This window comes from Rhinolophus sinicus, linkage group LG04, assembly GCF_036562045.2.
Source record: "Rhinolophus sinicus isolate RSC01 linkage group LG04, ASM3656204v1, whole genome shotgun sequence".
Lineage (NCBI taxonomy): Eukaryota > Metazoa > Chordata > Mammalia > Chiroptera > Rhinolophidae > Rhinolophus > Rhinolophus sinicus.
The window spans coordinates 183,718,903-183,736,394 of record NC_133754.1 but is presented as its reverse complement, the minus strand read 5'-3'; the positions used below and the strand labels follow the sequence as shown (position 1 = coordinate 183,736,394).

Sequence of the window (17,492 nt, the reverse complement as noted above, 5' to 3'; positions counted from 1 at the left end):
AAGTACAGGCAGGTGGAATGGCCAGCAGGTACCGGGAGCAGTTGGTCCACAAACTCCCATCTGCAGAGAGCAGCGCAGCTGGAGCGAGTCCGGGCTGAGGGCGGGGGCGGGGCAAAAGCCCGTGGGAGAAAGAAGACCGGATGTGGCCTCCCCTGAGCCCAGCGCTTCCTGTCCCCGCTGGGGCTGTGAGGTGAGCATTCACAGACTCCCGTTTTGTCTTCAGATTCCAGCATCTAAGTTTGGCCACTTAAAAACCTGGTATTCCAAGCGAAAACATAAAGGAAGCGTTTTAAGGCCAGTTGCTACCTATTTCTCTCACCTTCCTGTAGAACAAATGAATGTCTAAGCCTCCAGAATCAGTCCTCCAGACAAAACTTTTCCATTCTCATCTTCCATGTTTAACAAGAAAAGCCAGTCACAAAATACGTGCCATGGAATCCCACGGCTAACAACATTCAACTGTGAGCACAGCTGAAATACTGCTGACACACACGTATGTGGTAAAACTATAAAGAAAAGTGAGGATGGAGGAAATGCGGGCCTGGCGTCATCTCCGGGGAGGGCAAGGTGGCAGGTGAGCTCAGGAGGGCCCAGGGGTTCCTCTGGAACTGGCAATGGCACATATCAGGGGAGGTGGGAGTGGGGACAGGGCCAGGAGAGCAGTTTCCAGGCTCTTGGCCTCATGTGGAAAGGTGCTGGCTCAGGTAGTAGATGGCCGTCAGCTGTGACTAGTTGGCCATGAGCTGTAACCAGTGAGCCATTGGCCATTGATATAAGTGCCGTGGCTACGCCAGCAAGCGCGGATTGCAGCTAGCAAGTGAGGTTGGTTGGCAGAGAAGCAGACGGCAGGTTGCGGATAGTGTGGCTCCTGCTTCCTGTGTCTCCAACGCAGCCGCCAGCGAGAATATAGTGGTATGACTCCCCCATCTATGGCTCCATGGGTGTTCCTTTTTGGCCTCACCGTGTCCTGTGTTCCTATGTGGGGAGTGGGAGCTGAGACCCCGCATGACACCCTGCGTGACACTTATGTTAAACGTGTTTCTGCACATTCGTGTCTAATGGGATCTCACAAGTAAATGTTTAACGTAAGACATAAAAATCTCAGTCTTCTCTCCCCACCCAAACCCAAGAAGTATAAACAAAACTACCCCAAACCGCAGGAACTATAATGGAGGACTCCCAGTGCCAGCACCAGCAACTGTCATGCTGACAGGACGTTGGCCGGTGAGGCAAGGAAAGGTCCCCCCCGGCAGGGGAGCCCGCTGGGTCCAGGGAGGGGACCCCTGATCAATGGCACCAAGCCTGTGCATGGTGCCAGCAGGGGCCAGCCTGTGGCTATGTTGGCCTCCTCCCCCCAAGACACTGGCCCAGCTCCTCAGGCTGGGGCTGGTTCCATGAAAGAAAAGCCAGGCACTGCCAGGTGTTTAAAGGGGCTGCTTCCACTCCTGCAGCCTCCAGATGCTCCCTGGTTTCAGAGAGGGATGCAGAGCCCCCTACTGTTTGTGGTCCTTTGTACCTGCAGTCACCATGGCTCCCCGTCCACACCCCCCCACACCCCCAGTGGCGGGCTTCACACTTCCCTCCAGTGACAGAATTAACTGCATCTGATGCAGAGATAACAGCAGGCCTGTGGGGGATGCGTATGGATTTATTATGACACCCTGAACACAGGCCAGACCGCACAGATGTGGGGCGAGATAACAGCCTGCACCGCGGAATCTCTCATCACACAGCCCTGCAGTGGGGTCGCCTCTGGCTGTAGCAGCAACTTTCAAAAGACTGTAGCAAATGTCAAGAAATTCCAACAGTGTCTTGCTCTTTGATCGCATGCTGTCTGTCGGTGGGGGAGGAACCGGATCCGGTAGAACGAGATCACAGGTGCGCGACATGTTGCAAGAGCTTCAGGGGCTCTGCCAGAACTGCCTGCTGCAATTTCCATGACATCTGCTTCTGCAGAGGCTGAAGGCCACAGTATTTGGGGGCTGTGATCCCAGGACCCTTCCCCACCCCCATGTTCGCTTTGGTCCTGACGAGGTGAGCATCTCGCCCCCTGCTGTTTCATCCAGGGGCTTCCGTGCCACCGGAAGCGCCACCGGAAGCTGTGCTCTGCGGTCCCAACACCCCAGCAGTGGCCTCGCTCAGCATCCGGAGAACACACTCCTGGGGCTTAGGTGTGAGAGCTGCCCCAGTGCCACATCGGCGTGGGCAGGTTCTCCACGCAGCTGGACAGTGTTGGGGACGAAGGGCAGTACTGTTCTCTGACGTCAGCCCCCACGGGAGCCACATGAGTGGCAAACGATAGCAACACGAACTATTTTGTTTTGTCATCCGGTTCCCTGCCGGGGGCAAGTTACAGCCAATCCCCGAGGCCAGCTCACCAGCACAGGGTGAAGGGGACCAGCTGCCTCCAGAAACAGCCCCCCACCCGGTCCCAAGCTCAGATGAGTCGTTAGTCTGCAGCCAAACCACTGAGAGCAGCAGGATTCCGGAGTCTTTTTGTGACAACTGGGAGCTGCAGGGGTGAGGCGGGGCCTCAGGAGGAAGTGGCTCCAGTGACAAGCGGCAGCATCCTTGCTGCCTGGGCACTGGGCACGCTGCTCGCCAGCTTCAGCACTACCTGTGGGTCTCGGATGCTGGACCAGGCTCCGGGTGGGCAATGCCTGTGACGCAGCAGCTACTCCCCGACCCTCTGTCCCATGGCCACAGCCCAACTGAGACTCCAGGGACAAAGGCTGGGCCTGAGCTAGCGAGAAGGCAGTTTGGGATGGGGACACGACAACGATGGTAGTGACACGTGGGCACTGCCAGGATGAAGACCCAAGTTAACGTCACAGAGCCTTGGTCGTTAAAGAAGCCTGAAGTGGACGTATTTCCTAGTTCCAGCATCACTCACTGTGAACCAGACAACTTTTCTGCCTCTACACGTCTGGGTTTCCAAAGCACCAGCCTCTCTTCCGGGTATAAACACGCCCTCCACAGGGAGGAGGGCAAAGGTGGGTCCTGTGGGGGCCCCCAGGTCACCTGGCCCGGCGGGGCCCACTCAAGGGTCCTTCTAAGCAGCCTCATGGAAGGTGTGTTCAGGGACACGCTCTTCCAAAACTTAGGGGACACGAGAGGGTCTCTGGAGAGGGAGGAGGGGACTTACCGGCCCACCAAGTCACACGGCCCGGGTCTCAGCTTCGATTTTCTGCTCCCCGTGTAAGATCTCCGGGTCCTGGAGCTGGGCCACACTCTGGCGGATGGCGATCTCAGGGCCGCCGCCATACAGGTTGTGCAGGTAGGCCCAGGTCTCCTCTGAAATCTGCCCGTAGTCAGCACCTGCAGGGCCCAAGAGGCCCCTGGTCAGGGCTGGATCACCCTCGTCCCCTCCAGGAAGCCACGGTCTTGGCAGTGGGGTCTCCTGGAGGGCCAGGCCCCTGAGGGAAAGGAGGGCAACCACGGGCTTCTGTGCAAAGCTGCCCAATGGAAATCTCAGGACCTTCCAGTACAACATGCATTCTCCGAGGACCCCACTGAGGTTCACATGAAGGGTGGGCAGGTGAGGCAGGTAGAAGGCGGTAGAGGATTGGGGTGGGCAGAGAGGTCTTGAAGACCCACACAGAGGCCAAGCACCTTGGCCCATCTGCTTGGGCCCTGGGCCTGGACTCAGGTGGATGGCTCAGCCTGACTCAGGCAGCAGCGGGGCTCCTGGAAGGGCTGTGACGGGGGCACCTGGGAGGCCGGCGCTGGAGCCAGTGACACTCACCCTGCTTCAGCTGGATGTGGCCACTTCCTTTGACCTGCGCGATCCTGCTGTTGTCAATGGGCCCAGGGGGCTCTGGAACAGACGTGGCTTGGGCTCAGCACCTCTGCCCAGCGGGAAGAAACCCCAGTCCCAGCCTCCACCATGGCACTCGATCCGACAGAGAAGAGCCAATGTCAAGGTGTGACCCCAACACCTGTGATCTCGAAGAGGCTGTCCTGGGCCTAAGGGGTCAGTGTAAAGTCCTTACGGGGTGAGGTGCTTGGGGCACCAAGTGCCAGCTGCAGCAGTCTGAGAGCCAGGAGGGCCTCGCAGCATCCCTGGACCCAGCAGGGGGAATTCTGGGACACACACACGCATTCCTGACTCTAGTGTGTGGGGGGCGGGGGCCAGTGCCAGGTGGACATTGCCCTAATCTCTGATGGCAGCTGCCACTCACTGAGCACCGTTTCCATGTGCCCCAATAGCTCCTGTAATCCTCGACAGCCGTATGAGAAGAGAACTGCTTGGAGACGGGAAGTAACCACCCAGCTCAGAGCTGGCAGGAGGCAAAGCCAGGGCCCAGGTGGCGCAGTGAGGCTGGAGTGGGGTTCTCGAGCACAGCCACGCCCGCCTGCCCCCCACACCAAGGGAGGCCGCGGGGTGTCTGATAGCCTCACCACCCAGCAGGGGCCAGATGGCAGTGAGGCACCAACCCGTTCAGGCTGGTGCTTCCGTTCTGGAAGGCAAATGGCCAGGGCACAGAACCTACTGGCCCTGCCAACCCTGCCAGGCCCCAAACCCTGGTCTGGGAGCCCATGTGTGGGGCTCGAGGGCGGTGAGGGTGGCCCCTGTGGGCCAGGACTGGGGCTCGGCTGTTCCTTGCCGGACTGTGGGGGACTCTGGGAGCTGCCCTGTGAGGGGTCTGTTTCCACCTCAGTAAGTCAAGGGGTCAGAGGACACAGTGTCTTAGTCCTTTCCGAAGAGTCTGAAGCTATCTGTCAACTAAAACCTATTATACAGGGCAACAGAATCCCCAGGGGAAAGGGCCTGGCAGGAGGGGACGGCAGCCTCCTGTAGGCATCAGCTGGGAGGACAGGAGGGAAAGGGCCGAGCAAGCTGGCTCTGGGCCTACTGCAGCCGGAAGGCCTGGCCAGGTGGGGACACTGGAAGAGCACCTGCGTTCTCTGCTCACCCCGGGGTGGGGGCACTCACCTGAAGGGGTGGCACCAAAAACCTCCTCGGCCGGCACAGACCCTGGGCGCCCGCTGGGGTTCAGGGCCACTGCCCGGCCTCCCCCTCCTAGGACACTCCCAGCAGACGGAAAACCCGCAGTCCCTCCTGGCGGGGGGATGCCAGGCGCCGTGCCCAGGCCCCGCCCAACTCACCATTGTCCCTGCCCTTGACGAAGGCCTCCCAGTCCCGGAACCACTGCATGCTGATGCAGTAGATGACGCCGGGCGACTCCTCGGCCTGGAACGCCTTGTTCAGCTGGGGGGGGGGGGGGTTTGCGGGGGAGCAAAAGGGAGGGTCAGCGTGAAGATCCCGACACCCACAAATCCTCACCCCCCTCTGACACAGACACATCACTAGATACTCAGGGTAAGCCATTTAGAACTTCCAGACAAGTTCAAAATAAACAAACGTCTCCCACGACCCACCATTCCCACAACGGCCACTAACATGTTAGTGACTCTGTTCCATAACTTCCAAAAAACTCCGTTGAGATCACATGGTCAGTGCTGTTTTTCCTCACTTCGTAGAACTGACTGGCTCACGAATTGCTCTGACTGGATCATGTTTCAATGGCCACAGAGCGCCTACCTCACACACTACTGTTAAATGGCAGAGGCTCCCAGAGTCCCCTGTTTTGAGTGGCACCACAGAGGGGTGGCCTCCGGGCCTCTGTCCTCACACACACACACACGTCTATCTCCATTGCAGAAGTCCGTTTCCTAAATGGATCCTAGCGGGTCCTGTTTTGCAACTTGCTTTTTTCCCTGAATCCCTGTCAGTTTGTGGAACCCAGTGGTTCTCAACCGGGGGGACTCTGCCCCCCCAGGGGATACCTGCCAATGTCTGGGGGTGATTTTGGTTGTCACTGGCATCGAGCAGATAGAGGCCAGGGACGCTGCTAAACCTCCAACAACACACAGGACAGCCCCCACCAGAAAGAGCCACCCAGCCCCAAACAGCAGTGCCCTAACCCTGTAACTGCTGCTGCACAGTATGCCAGGCAGACGGACCTAACCTTACTACCCCAACCCCTCCTGCCAGCAAAACCCTTAAATGTCTGGCCAGACCTCTGATCTCCCACAGAACACACCCTCCAAACAGAACCTGACTGCACACAGCTCTTTCATCCTCGAGTCCCCAGGCGTCTCCAGCAGGGCCTGGAGGCCCGGCTCCCCCACGCTTCTCCCACCTGCACGCACCTTAATGAAGGTGTCAATCTCCACCCGCCTGCGCTTGGCCAGTGTCTCGATCTCCACCTGGCAGATGGAGCACACGTACAGATGGTTCACGGCAGGGCCGCCCCCAAACCTGTACCCAGGGTCAGAGAACAGAGAGAGAGAAAGAGACATATACACAAGCCCTGAGGGGCAGGTCCTGGTGGGCCAGGCAGTGGAACTTGGCCAGGCCCCCTCATCCGTCCAGAAGGCCCACCCATCAGGGCCCTACTGGCTTCCCTCGGCACCCTGGGCATGGCCTGTCTCCTTGTCTGTCTGCCTCACTAGACCGGCAGGAGCCCACAGTACCGAGCAGAGCAGCTGCCCCCGGGTCGGTACGGCACAAGTGTCTGCTTAATGGGCAAATGTTCTCACTTCCTCTCCTGACTACTGGGGGAGGCTGCAGGTCCTTCTGCAGGTAGGAGGGTGGATCCCACAGGATTTGGGACGAGCTCTCCGTGGGACTCCGACCCATCCACCAGCTCTGCGCCTGACCTCACGTGGATGGGGCAAAGCCAGTCCAACAAGAGGCCAGGCAGACACGACTCCTTGGCCTCTCCTTCCCCATCTGCCTAGTGGCACATCCTGTCTGCCTAGCTGCAGAGGGACCCGAGCCTGGGCACATCCTCAACAAGAGAGCCACACTCTTGGTCTTGATGGACTGCAACCTGGAAGGCCCCATGCAGCACAAGGCCAAGGCCACCTGAGCCAGACATGGGGCTGGGGAGAGACGCCAGCCAGCCTGCCCCTGCCCTGCAGCCAGCACGCCCAGGACCGTCTGTGAGAGGCCAATATGCTCGCTGTTGCTGGAGCGAGTTCTCTGCCCCTTGCCACTGGAAGGATCCACCCGGATGCCCACAAGTGACGTGTGTCTTTTTCACTGCAGACACAGCTGCAAGGGAAGTCCCTACCGCTGCTCCCGTGCCGTCTGCTGCCGGAGTGGAAGGCAGCGTGGGAGGCATGGTGGCAGTCCTTCCCCAGCTGGGTGCTGGCCTGGACAGGGGCAGGCTGGCCTCCCGGAAGAGGCTGGCCCTGGCTCCTTACCTGTTGTAGAGGTGCTCCCAGACGTTCTGGGGCAGGATCACTACCAGGTCGTCGATGTAATGGTACTTGTTGGGCGGGATGCCTGCGGAGGAAGGCGCAGGGAGGGGGCGGTGGGGGCTCAGCTCACCCGCCCCACACCCCGACCACCGAGAAGGCGCCCTCACCTCCGTGGGAGCAGAGGAAGGTGTGGTTGGTGATGGGCCCTGGCTCAGCGAAGGTGTTGAACTTGTTGAGCCATTCTCGGGACACGTAGAAGCGCAGCAGGCTGGGCTCCCGCATGGCGGCCAGGGACACCACCTGCTGCCGGTCCCGCACAGCCGCCTCGCTGCTCTTCCTGGGCAGGGGTGAGGCGGGAGACAGAGGAGCGGCTGGGCCTGGGCGCACCGCCACGTCCAGGGGTGCGTTCAGAGCCACCCTCACCTCCCCAACCCCACCTCCCAAAGACCCAAACCCGACTCCTCGGGTTTCTAACAGTCAGAGGGCTCTTTCTTAAAAACTGAAATGCTTCTCCCTGGGCCTTAAAACCTTCCAGACTCCAGCATCCCCACAGCACGCAGAGCCAAGGCCTGGGTGGCAGGACGTCCAGGCCCACAGGTCAGCAGACGCGGCCCCCACCCCATGCCTGCCCAGGCGCACACCTGTAGAAGAGGACGTAGGCCTCCGCACTCTGCACCACCGTCTCATGCACCTCAGTGACATACTGGTCATCGAACTCATACCACTGCCCGTTGATCACGTTTTGGCAGTAGGCGATGTAGTGGCCACCTGCGGCGGGAGAGGCAGGCCGGTCACAGATGCCCCAGGGCCGGGGCTGGGGCCAGGGGCGGGGTGGGGCAGGGTGGGGGTGGCCAGACTCACTCCCTGCCGTGCCGTGGTGGCAGATGACTGAGAGGAGGTCATAGGTGGTGATCTGGGACGTGCACTCCTTGGCGAGGAAGGGGCGCAGGTCAAGCCCCTCCAGGGGGAAGGACACGTGGCTGCTGATTTTGAAGGAATACATCACCTCGTGCCGAAAGCGCTTCAGGTGAATGCACAGGATCTGGGGGAGGGGAGCGCCGGTCAGTCCAGGGCTGGCCGTGACCTTGGTAACCTGACAGGGTCTCGGGGCAGGGCTCCAGACACCCACTCGCCCACTGTTTGACCCACTCAAGTCTTGTCATGCAGGTGGTAACGAGAAACCCAGCAGCCAGAGGCCCGCTGATGGGTCCCACCCACTGACTCCATCTGAGGCAGAACTCTGCATGGGAGCCGGCGGGGCTCCCTTCAGTCCCACGATACAGGCAGAGGCGACGGTGGGGCTGAGCTGCATAACAGGCTTGGCGGCCCGAGAGCTGGGCTGGTCTGCACAGGACGCTGACCGCCACTGGCCTGTCGAGTTCACCATCCGAAGAACTCTGACAACCAGCTCTGCTGGCACAGGCTCTGAGGGCTTCTCCAGGGGGTTCCCTAACCTGTGCGGCTGTCCCAGGGACCCACATCCTGGGCCACTCTCCTGTGTGCTCCAGCCGCACAGGCCTTCCTTGCTTCAGCCAAACCCACTCCTGCTTCGCGTTTTTGCCCACTGTTCCTTCCTCCCTCTTCCCTCAAGGCTGACACCAGCCTACATCCTCAGGGCTCCTTCAGACGCCACCTCCTCAGAAAGGCCTTCCCTGACACTCTGTGGCCAGGGCCCCACCCCTCACAGCTGCCTATTCCAGGTGGTAGCCTCAGCGCCCCCTACACCTGCCTCATGCTGATGAGAGAAAGGGAGCCAAGTTACACATTGAAAAAAGAGCCCTCTGCATCTGCAGACCCTCGAAGGAGGTCCCGCAGCCTACGCAGTAGCATTGCCACAGGCCTCTTTATCTCAGAAGCCCCGAGTCAGGGAGGCGTCAGCCTTTGCCCGGCATGCCACCACACGTCAGCGTGGAGAGACCCTGGCAGGCTGAGGGGGTGGGGAGCTGCTCCACTCACCTCAGGCAACCGCAGGACCTTACAGTACTTCACCCCATTCCGCAGCCTAGGAGGAGACAGCCCACGAGAGACGGTGAGTGACCCAGTGTGACGGCCGAGGGGCCAGGTAAGCACCCCTCCCACCCTGGTCACCTCCGTGAGTCAGGATCGAACTCTCTGGGGGAAACTCATGGGAAGTGTGTGGAACATAGATAGAGCACAGAGGGTAGAAACGGGAAACTGGGGAGAAGCCCCCAGAATACACACACTTACTTTTTACACCGCTCACAGCTGTACATGTTGTCACCTAGGGCAGTGAAATAGACACAAAGGTCAGCAGGGATGGGAAATGGGCAGCAGAAGTGCACATAGTGATTTATGCTTAAGTAATAAAACCACAATATTCTGCCTACAAGAGACTTCCTTTAGTTTAAAGGACACACACAGGCTGAAAGTGAAGGGATGGAGAAAGAGATTACATGCAAGTGGTAACCAAAAGAGAGCAGGCCTGGCTACACTTATGTCAGCTAAAATAGACTTTCAATCAAAATCCATTACAAGAGACAAGAGGGTCACTGTATAGTGACAAAGGGGTCAACTCATCAAGAGGGTGTAACCATTGTGAATACATACACACCCAACACAGGAGTCCCTAAACATTTAAAACATATTAACACAACTGAAGGGAGAATTAGACAGCAATACAATAACAGTAGGGGGTTTCAATACTGCACTTTCAACACTGGATAAATAACCAGACAGAAAATTAATCGGGGAACAGCAGACATGAGTAACACTACAGATCAAATAAACCTAAGAGACGTATACAGAACATTCCATCCAGCAGCATCAGAATGTGTTCTGCACACATGAGCATGGAACACTCTCCAGGACAGGTCACATGTTGGGCCACAAAGCCAGACTTAACAAATTTAAAAGGACTGAAATCATATCTAGTATCTCTTCCAACCACAATGGTATGAAACTAGAACCAATAATAAAAGGAAAACTAAAAAAATCACAAATATGTGGTAATTAAACAACACATTCCTGAACAACCACTGCATCAAAGAAATCAAAAGCGAAATCAGAAATGATCCTAAGACAAATGAAAATAAAAATACAACATACCAGCACTTATAGGATACAGCAAAAGCAGTACTAAGAGGGAATTTTACAGCAATAAATGCCTACATTAAGAAAAAAGAAAGATCTCAAATAAATAACTTGACTTTACACCTCAAAGAATTAGAAAAAGAATAAACTAAACCCAAAGTTAGCAGATGGAAGGAAATAATAAAGATTAGAGCAGAAGTGAATGAAACACATTAGAAAGACAATTTTTTTAAAAAAATCAATAAAACTAAGAGCTGTTTTTTTGAAAAGATAAACAAAATTGAAAGCCTTTAGCTAGATTAACCAAGAAAAAAAGGGAAGACTCAAATAAACAAAATTATAAATGAAAAAGACATTCCAACTGAAAATATAGACACAAAGGATTGTAAGAGACTACTATGACCAATTCTACACCAACAAATTGGATGACCTAGAAGAAATGGATAAATTCCTAGAAACATACAACCTACCAAGGCTGAACCATGAAGAAATAGAAAATCTGAACCAAGCAACAATGACTAAGATTGAAGGAGTAATAAAAAACCTCCCAACAAAGAAAAGCCCAGGTGATGTCACTGGTGAATTCTACCAAACATTTAAAGAAGAATTAATGCCAATCCTTCTGAAACTCTTCCCAAGAAAGGAAGAGGAGGGAGCACTCACAAAGACATTTCACGAGGCTGGCATGACCCTGATACCAAAGCCAGGTAAGGACACTGCAAGAAAACTATAGGCTAATATCCCTGATGGAAAAATTCTCAGCAAAATTCTAGCAAACCGAATTCAACAGCACATTAAAAGGATCATATACCACCATCAAGTGGGATTTATCCCTGGGATGCAAGGATGGTTCAACATATGCAAATAATAAACATGATACATCACATTAATAGAATGAAAGATAAAAATCATATGATCCTCTCAATAAACGCAGAAAAACCAGCTGACAAATTTCAATACCCATCTTTCCATGGTAAAGCTCTGAAATTGGGTGTAGAGGAGACATATCTCAACATAATACAGGAGATATATGACAAGCCCACAGCTAACATCATAATCCACGATGAAAAGCTGAAAGCTTTTCCTCTGAGTTCAGGAACAAGACAAGCGTGTTCACGCTCACCATTCCTATTCATCATAGTACTGGAAGTCCCAGCTGGACTCAACAGAAAAATAGGAAAAGGACAGGAATGGGAAATTTCAAAATAGGAAATCCTAACAGCTAATACCCTTACAAAAAAAAAATATTCAAGCTCATCAATAAACAAGGAAATGCAAAATTAAAGCACGACATCATTTTTGTCCACCAAAGTGGTAAGAAAAGCAAAGCAGGTGAACCCCTAAGACTACCAGGTGTTGGGCTAGGAGAACATGCAGTCCCAAGCCCAGCCTGGCAGGCAGGGGTGGGATACCGACAGTGAAGCCCAGAAACCCCGTACTGTATGCTGACCCGGAGACCCCGCCCCAGCCAGCCTGGGCCACTCACCCTTCAGCTCATCAGCAGCAAAGAAGGCAGCGAGGCAGTCTTCCAGGGTGATGACCGGCCCCCAAAACCAGCTGGGGGTACAGGATACCACGAACCTACAGAGACAGAACAGGGGTGGTGGGAGTGCTGGCAGGGCCTGGGCAATGGTACGCCGTGGGGCGGAGGTCTGTTCCAGCCCAGAGGCAGCTTGGCCCAGTGGGCAGAACGGGCAGAGGTCTGGAGCCAGACACCTGGGACCACCAGCCAGCAGCTCGGTATCCTTGGGAGAGTGACGTCATCTCTCCCTGAGTCTCTCCTTACTCATCTGTAAAGGAGCCCTGATCACGCTGGCCGTCCCCTGGGCAGAGTACAGGTTCCTAACATCAGGCAGGTAAAGCAGGCATCGTGGCACAATGGGAGCTACGGAAAGCTGCCCATTGCCCTCCAGCTGCCAGCCTCCTTTCTAGCTGCCACTTGGTCACTCCCGTCGTTACCTGTCTTCCAATCTGAGGGCCCGCCCAATCCAGGCCATCCCAGTGTGGACAGGGACACCCCCACCCCACTTGGCTAACTCCCGGGCATCCTGCAGCCTCGAGCTCCCTTCTGGCCTCTGCCCTCCTCCCTGCAAATGCTTGTACTTTGCTGTTTAAGATGTCGCCTGCCCAGGCTGCAAGTCCAGGCCAGGGTGGTCTTGTGTCTTCAGCGGGCAGAAGGGGGCATACCGTCGGATATACTCCACGATGAAGGCAAGCCAGCCCTGCGCAGCATAGCTGTCCCCACAGGCACCAGGCTTGGCTGGCACGTTCTGGTAGAGAGCCGAGTGGAGCTTGGCCAGGTCCTCCTTGCCAGGAATGGGCAACGACAGATCCTGGAATGTCTCCACCGTAGTGGACACCTGTGGGGTGTAAGGTCAGCCTGGGTCTCCACTTTGCAGGGTTCCACCCTGCCCAGACCAAGCAGAGCCAGCACCCCGAGTCCCAGCCACCAGCTGACAGGTGTAGGGCAAAGGGCAGTGGGTGGAGAACCTGCCCCCCACCCCTAACCCCGGTGAGCACCACCGAGGCTGCTGAAGGCTGAAGGCCCCTCTGCACGCCCAGGCACTCACCCGGTCACAGGTGAGACACTGCACGAGGCTGAGGATGGAGCCGTCGAAGATGTCCGAGATGACGCTGCGGTAGCGCTGCTCCTTCCGCCTCCGGCTGCCGGCACTCGGCACCTGGGCTGGGGGCACAGCACAGGACTGGGCCCAGGCCCTCCAGCCTGCCTGGGGCATGGGGTGGGAGCTGGGGCTTGCTTGGCCAGGACATGGGGCCACGTGACTGAGTATGCAATTCACCTCCTGGTGCCTCATTCACGGTCTGCAAGATGGGGCTCCCCACTCATGTCCCAGTGCTATGAGGGGGGTCAGGGACAAGCATGAGCATGGCCCCTGGTAGTGAGTGCTCAAAAATGGCAGCCACAGGCTCGCTTTCCATGCCCAGCCCTGAGCTCCAGCTGGGGCTGCCCTGCTGACCGACCCTCCCCGCCTGACCCTCCGAACCTTTCTTGAGCACATACGATGGCCCCATCCTCACAGGGCTCGCACGAGGAGGGCTGCTGGCCAGCTTGGTGTGGCCCTCGTGGTGGTGGACGGGGCTGCAGGGGCGAGAGGCACTGCGCATGCGGGCCTCGTTGTCCGGCTCTGGGGACAAAGGGGACCGTGCTGGGCCAGGGCAGCCAAGCACCTCCTAACAGGACCGAGGCCTGAAGCCACTGTGTGTCCTCTGTCTGTGCCCACCCCACTCCAGCTTTATTAGCTAAGCGCGTCTGGACCCATCAGCTAGCTGATTTCTCACCCGGAAGCTGGGTCTTGTGGTAGAAACACCCCAGGGAAGTGGGACAACTGAGTGGGCACCTGCGTGTTGGTGCTTGGCACTCAGTAGGTGCTGGACAAACAGGGCTGCCCGGTACCTGGTGTCCGGCAGGGACTGGTGGACCGCGGAGACGGGGGCTGAGCGTCAGCGGGCTGGCGGTCAGGGGCAGTCATGGCGGTGTCCACATCAGCGTCCTCGTCCACTTGCTCGGAGCTGGTGCGCTGCTGGCCCCAGGAGAACTTGCGGTCCTTCAGCCGCTCCTTCTCAGAGATGGCGCGGCCGGCCTCGTCGGGGATCAGCAGCTCCGTCTCGGCCTGCGAGCCGCCCCCGCCACGGCCCTGCCCGTCACCCTCACCCCGGTCACTGCTTGAGTCGCACGACAGGAACTCGTCCTCAGACGGGCTCCGGTCGCCCTCCCGCTTCTCATCTGTGTCGCTCGAGTCCGAGTCCCGAGCCTCTGTCAGTGCCGCCGCCGCCGCCACCACCGGCTCCTTCAGCTCCTCATGCAGCTGGTCCATGAGGCAGCGCAGGAACTCCTGGGTGTCCTGGAACCAGGGGCTGTGTCAGCAGGGCTTCCCCTGGGGCTGGGCGGGCACCCCGCTGCTTCTGCTGACGAGGACGCCGGTCACGTCTCTAGCGGGCCCTCGCTGGCACCCTGAGCGGGGGTGTGATCGACCCCTCAGAGTGACCTCATGGCAGTTCTGTCCTAACCCCCATTCTACTGAGCACACCGAGGCTCAGAGAGGCTGAGGGACCCCTCCCAGCTCACACAGCAGTGAGGCCGCAGAGCCGAGATCCCCACCGGGTCCATCTGACTCTAGCCCTGCTTCCAACTCGGTCTGGGAGAGAGCGGAGGTATCACATTCAGTGCTCAAGTCACCTTGCTCCCTAGAGGAGGCGACACTGGGGGTGGGAAGGAAGCCCATGGAAGGATGAAGGTGCGTGTGCTCATGGGGCTCACTCAGCTTAGATCCACGGGGAGCAATGCCACCCGCAGGCCAGGTGGTCTGCATCCTCCATCCCGCCTTTGGCTTTCCCTGCTCTCCCAGTCCTGCCAGCGTCCCCATGCCCACACCTTCCCTTGCTGTTGGGACCTGGGCGTGACTACAGGCTCTGGAGGCAGGATCTCACCTTCCCACTGACCTGCGCAGGACTTGGACGAAGCTGCCACTTCAGGGCTCAAATTACAGCTGTGACACTTGTATTCTGACTACTCTCTGACTAGGTCACTACCCACAGGAAGTCAGGGCAGCGAGGCCTCTGGCACAGCCTGCCCACTGGGCCCCGCCAAGAGTGGCAGACACAAGAAGTGCTTTACAAGGTCTGAAGATGGTGACAGGCTCTGACAGCTGAGGATACCTGGTGTCATGCTGGGCCACTGGACTCAAAGGCCAGCTTGGTCCCTCACAGTCCCTGACCTGGATGCCAGAAGCAGCCCCCACCTCCCACCCAATTCCTGACCCACACGAGGCGGGCAGGCGTCATGCAGTAGCCAGACCCAGCCATGCACCCAAAGCCCCACATCAGATGTAGGGACAGGGGCCCCGTTCTCTCCGTTCTAGCAGAGGAAAGTGGGCTCTAGATGCACGTCCTTAGTCCAAGTGCCAAACAAAGATCAAAGAAATGAACCACTAGCTTATCTGGCATCAGGGAGGGGGGAGGAAAGGTGTGTCCTGTGTCGGGGCTCTGGAAGGTTCTTTTAAGAAACAGGCTGTTGACACGCCATCTACTTTTCTTTCTGGTTCGTCCTCTTAACAAAAGTACTCTGTGGTCGTTGCTAAAATCTCAAGCCAAGTGGAAGCATGACAGCATCTCTGGCTTCAGACTCAGAAACGTCCTCTGCTGACATCCAAGAGCCAGAGAAAGGGATGCTTCTGGAGTCCAGGCAGATGCGAGGCAGCAGCAAGTGGCCCTCCGTGTCCTCACTGAGAGCTTGAAGGCCAGCAAGACCCTTTGTCAGAATGAGGGACGGGACAGCTCAGCTAGGCCGGCCACTATGTGCTGTGTGACCTGAGAGAGTTGTAGAACCTCTCTGAGCCTCAGCTCTTTACCTGTAACATGCGAGCGGTGCTAGGGCACTTTGAGAGAGTTGTACGACTATAAACAGGACTGTACCGGTGTGGCAGGTAGTGAGCACTTAATAAACGGTGCATTCTGACCACTGTGTAGATATTATCGTTCTCCCAAAATGGTGGTATTCTGGTAGCGCAGGGCTTCTGGGTCAGGAGCCTGGCATTCACCCAACGGAGGGTGTGAGCAGAGAAACACCCAGCAGCCCTCGTCCCAGGAAGGGGTGAGAGGCGGAGTGGTGGGGACTGAAGGCATCCCTCCCGTGACCACTGCTCTGTTCCTGGCCCCCGCATCCAGGCAGCAGAAACAGCGACCCAGACAGCAACCCAGCTGTGTGACAGCCTGGGGCAGGGACCTGGACCATTATTAGCTTGGCGTGGGGCTGAGGTATCTTTGTGGCTGCACGCTGCTTCGTCTTGGTCTCATGATTTTATGCAATAGAAGATACCGGTTTCAATGGGGTTCTCTAGATTTACAAAATTTGTAAACAAATGTTTACTTTAATAAAAGTGAAAAATTCTGCCTGTGGGTTGGAAACCGAGGAACCACATCCCGTTTTAAATGCAGAGCCGAGGCACATAAACTCTGGAGTTAAACCACCTGAGGTCAGATTTCCCCTCTATCATGTACCAGCCATGTGACCTGGGCAAGTGACTTGGCCCGCTGAACCTCGGTCTCCCCATCTGTCCAGTGGGGAGAACACCAGCAGGTTGCTGGGAGGCTCCAGTGTCCTCACATGTGAAGGGCTCAGGCAGCGAGAGGAACACGTAGGTGCTGTTGCCATTTTCCATGCTGGTCGTGGCTTCAGAGCCAGGCCTGGTGGGCAATGGACCTGGGTGCCCCCTGGGCAGCTCGGATGGCCTACCTGCTGGGCATAGCCTCGGAACATCGGATTGACCAACTTGATCCCGTGGGACAGGCTGGTGGGAACCACATAGCTTGGGCTGCAGGAAGACCAGACCCGTTAGTGCAGGTGGCCTGCTCTGAGCTCAGCCCCGTGAGGGCTGGCAGCAGCCAGCCGGCAGGGCAGAATCAGACGCAGCAAGTATCTGTCACACCTGTGGGAGGTGCCAACCTGGCCAAGGGTCCCAGCAGCCTCACACATCTCTACAGTCAGGAAAATGTCAAGTCATGGCTCACCTAGGCCAGGCGCTCTTGACTTGTCATAGCCCATGACAAACCTACGTTAAAATTGTTTACATTCTAAAACATTTATTGTAGTTTTTCTGATTTCAAAAGTAAAAAGATTTTTCATTATTGAAAAATCTAAAATTTCAGAAAAGCCCAACAAAGAAACATCACCACTCAGAGCACCGCCCAGCGATGACTACCATTAAGATTTCCAGATTTTTCCATGAAAATACAGAAACATTTACAAAATCACATACGGGTATACATGAAACAAACTTGGCTTCTGATACAATGGGAATTACATTGCATCATACATTGCATCCTGTATAATCTGTTTCTACACTAAACATATTTTTATGCTGTCATTTTAAATTATTCCCAATTTTGACTTTTTCCAGAGAAATAGGTCTAATCCAAGTTTCTGGTCTTTAAGTTCATTTCACACTGAGCTAAAGGGCCAGCCAGCTCTTAGGAAATTCCTTATGAGCACAGTTGTGTCTGAGACCTAGGAGTGGTCACAACACGTGTCTGTGCCTTGGCACACACAGGTGCAGAGTGGCTGCTGGCTCGGATCAACGCCAGGTTCAAACTCTAGCTCCACCTCTCACGAGCTGTGTGACCTTGAGTAAGATACTTAAATCTCTCGGAACCTCAGTTGCCCCCATGTAGAATCAGGCTGGCTCTGACCTTCACCTTGCAGGGCAGCCGTA

At 56.4% G+C, this 17,492-nt stretch overlaps 1 protein-coding gene across 4 annotated transcripts in view; it reads right to left on the bottom strand.

The window, feature by feature from the left end:
* Positions 1-1,628: 1,628 nt before the first annotated feature.
* The window catches only part of USP20 (ubiquitin specific peptidase 20), a 36,368-nt gene continuing 20,504 nt past the window's right edge, over positions 1,629-17,492 (bottom strand). For 2 of the 4 annotated variants that reach the window (XM_019728825.2, XM_019728826.2), the window contains exons 10-25: positions 16,517-16,595; positions 13,679-14,126; positions 13,269-13,409; positions 12,834-12,949; positions 12,451-12,623; positions 11,750-11,844; positions 9,421-9,454; positions 9,169-9,214; positions 8,074-8,254; positions 7,854-7,980; positions 7,380-7,549; positions 7,216-7,297; positions 6,157-6,265; positions 5,110-5,212; positions 3,746-3,817; positions 1,629-3,318 (exon numbers count right to left, since the gene is read on the bottom strand). In XM_019728825.2, coding sequence (XP_019584384.2) covers positions 3,158-3,318; positions 3,746-3,817; positions 5,110-5,212; positions 6,157-6,265; positions 7,216-7,297; positions 7,380-7,549; positions 7,854-7,980; positions 8,074-8,254; positions 9,169-9,214; positions 9,421-9,454; positions 11,750-11,844; positions 12,451-12,623; positions 12,834-12,949; positions 13,269-13,409; positions 13,679-14,126; positions 16,517-16,595 — 2,137 coding nt within the window. In that variant the 3' untranslated portion in view covers positions 1,629-3,157. The remainder of the gene's footprint in view (positions 3,319-3,745; positions 3,818-5,109; positions 5,213-6,156; positions 6,266-7,215; positions 7,298-7,379; positions 7,550-7,853; positions 7,981-8,073; positions 8,255-9,168; positions 9,215-9,420; positions 9,455-11,749; positions 11,845-12,450; positions 12,624-12,833; positions 12,950-13,268; positions 13,410-13,678; positions 14,127-16,516; positions 16,596-17,492) is intronic. The other 2 variants (XM_019728828.2, XM_019728829.2) reach the window with 2 other exon arrangements.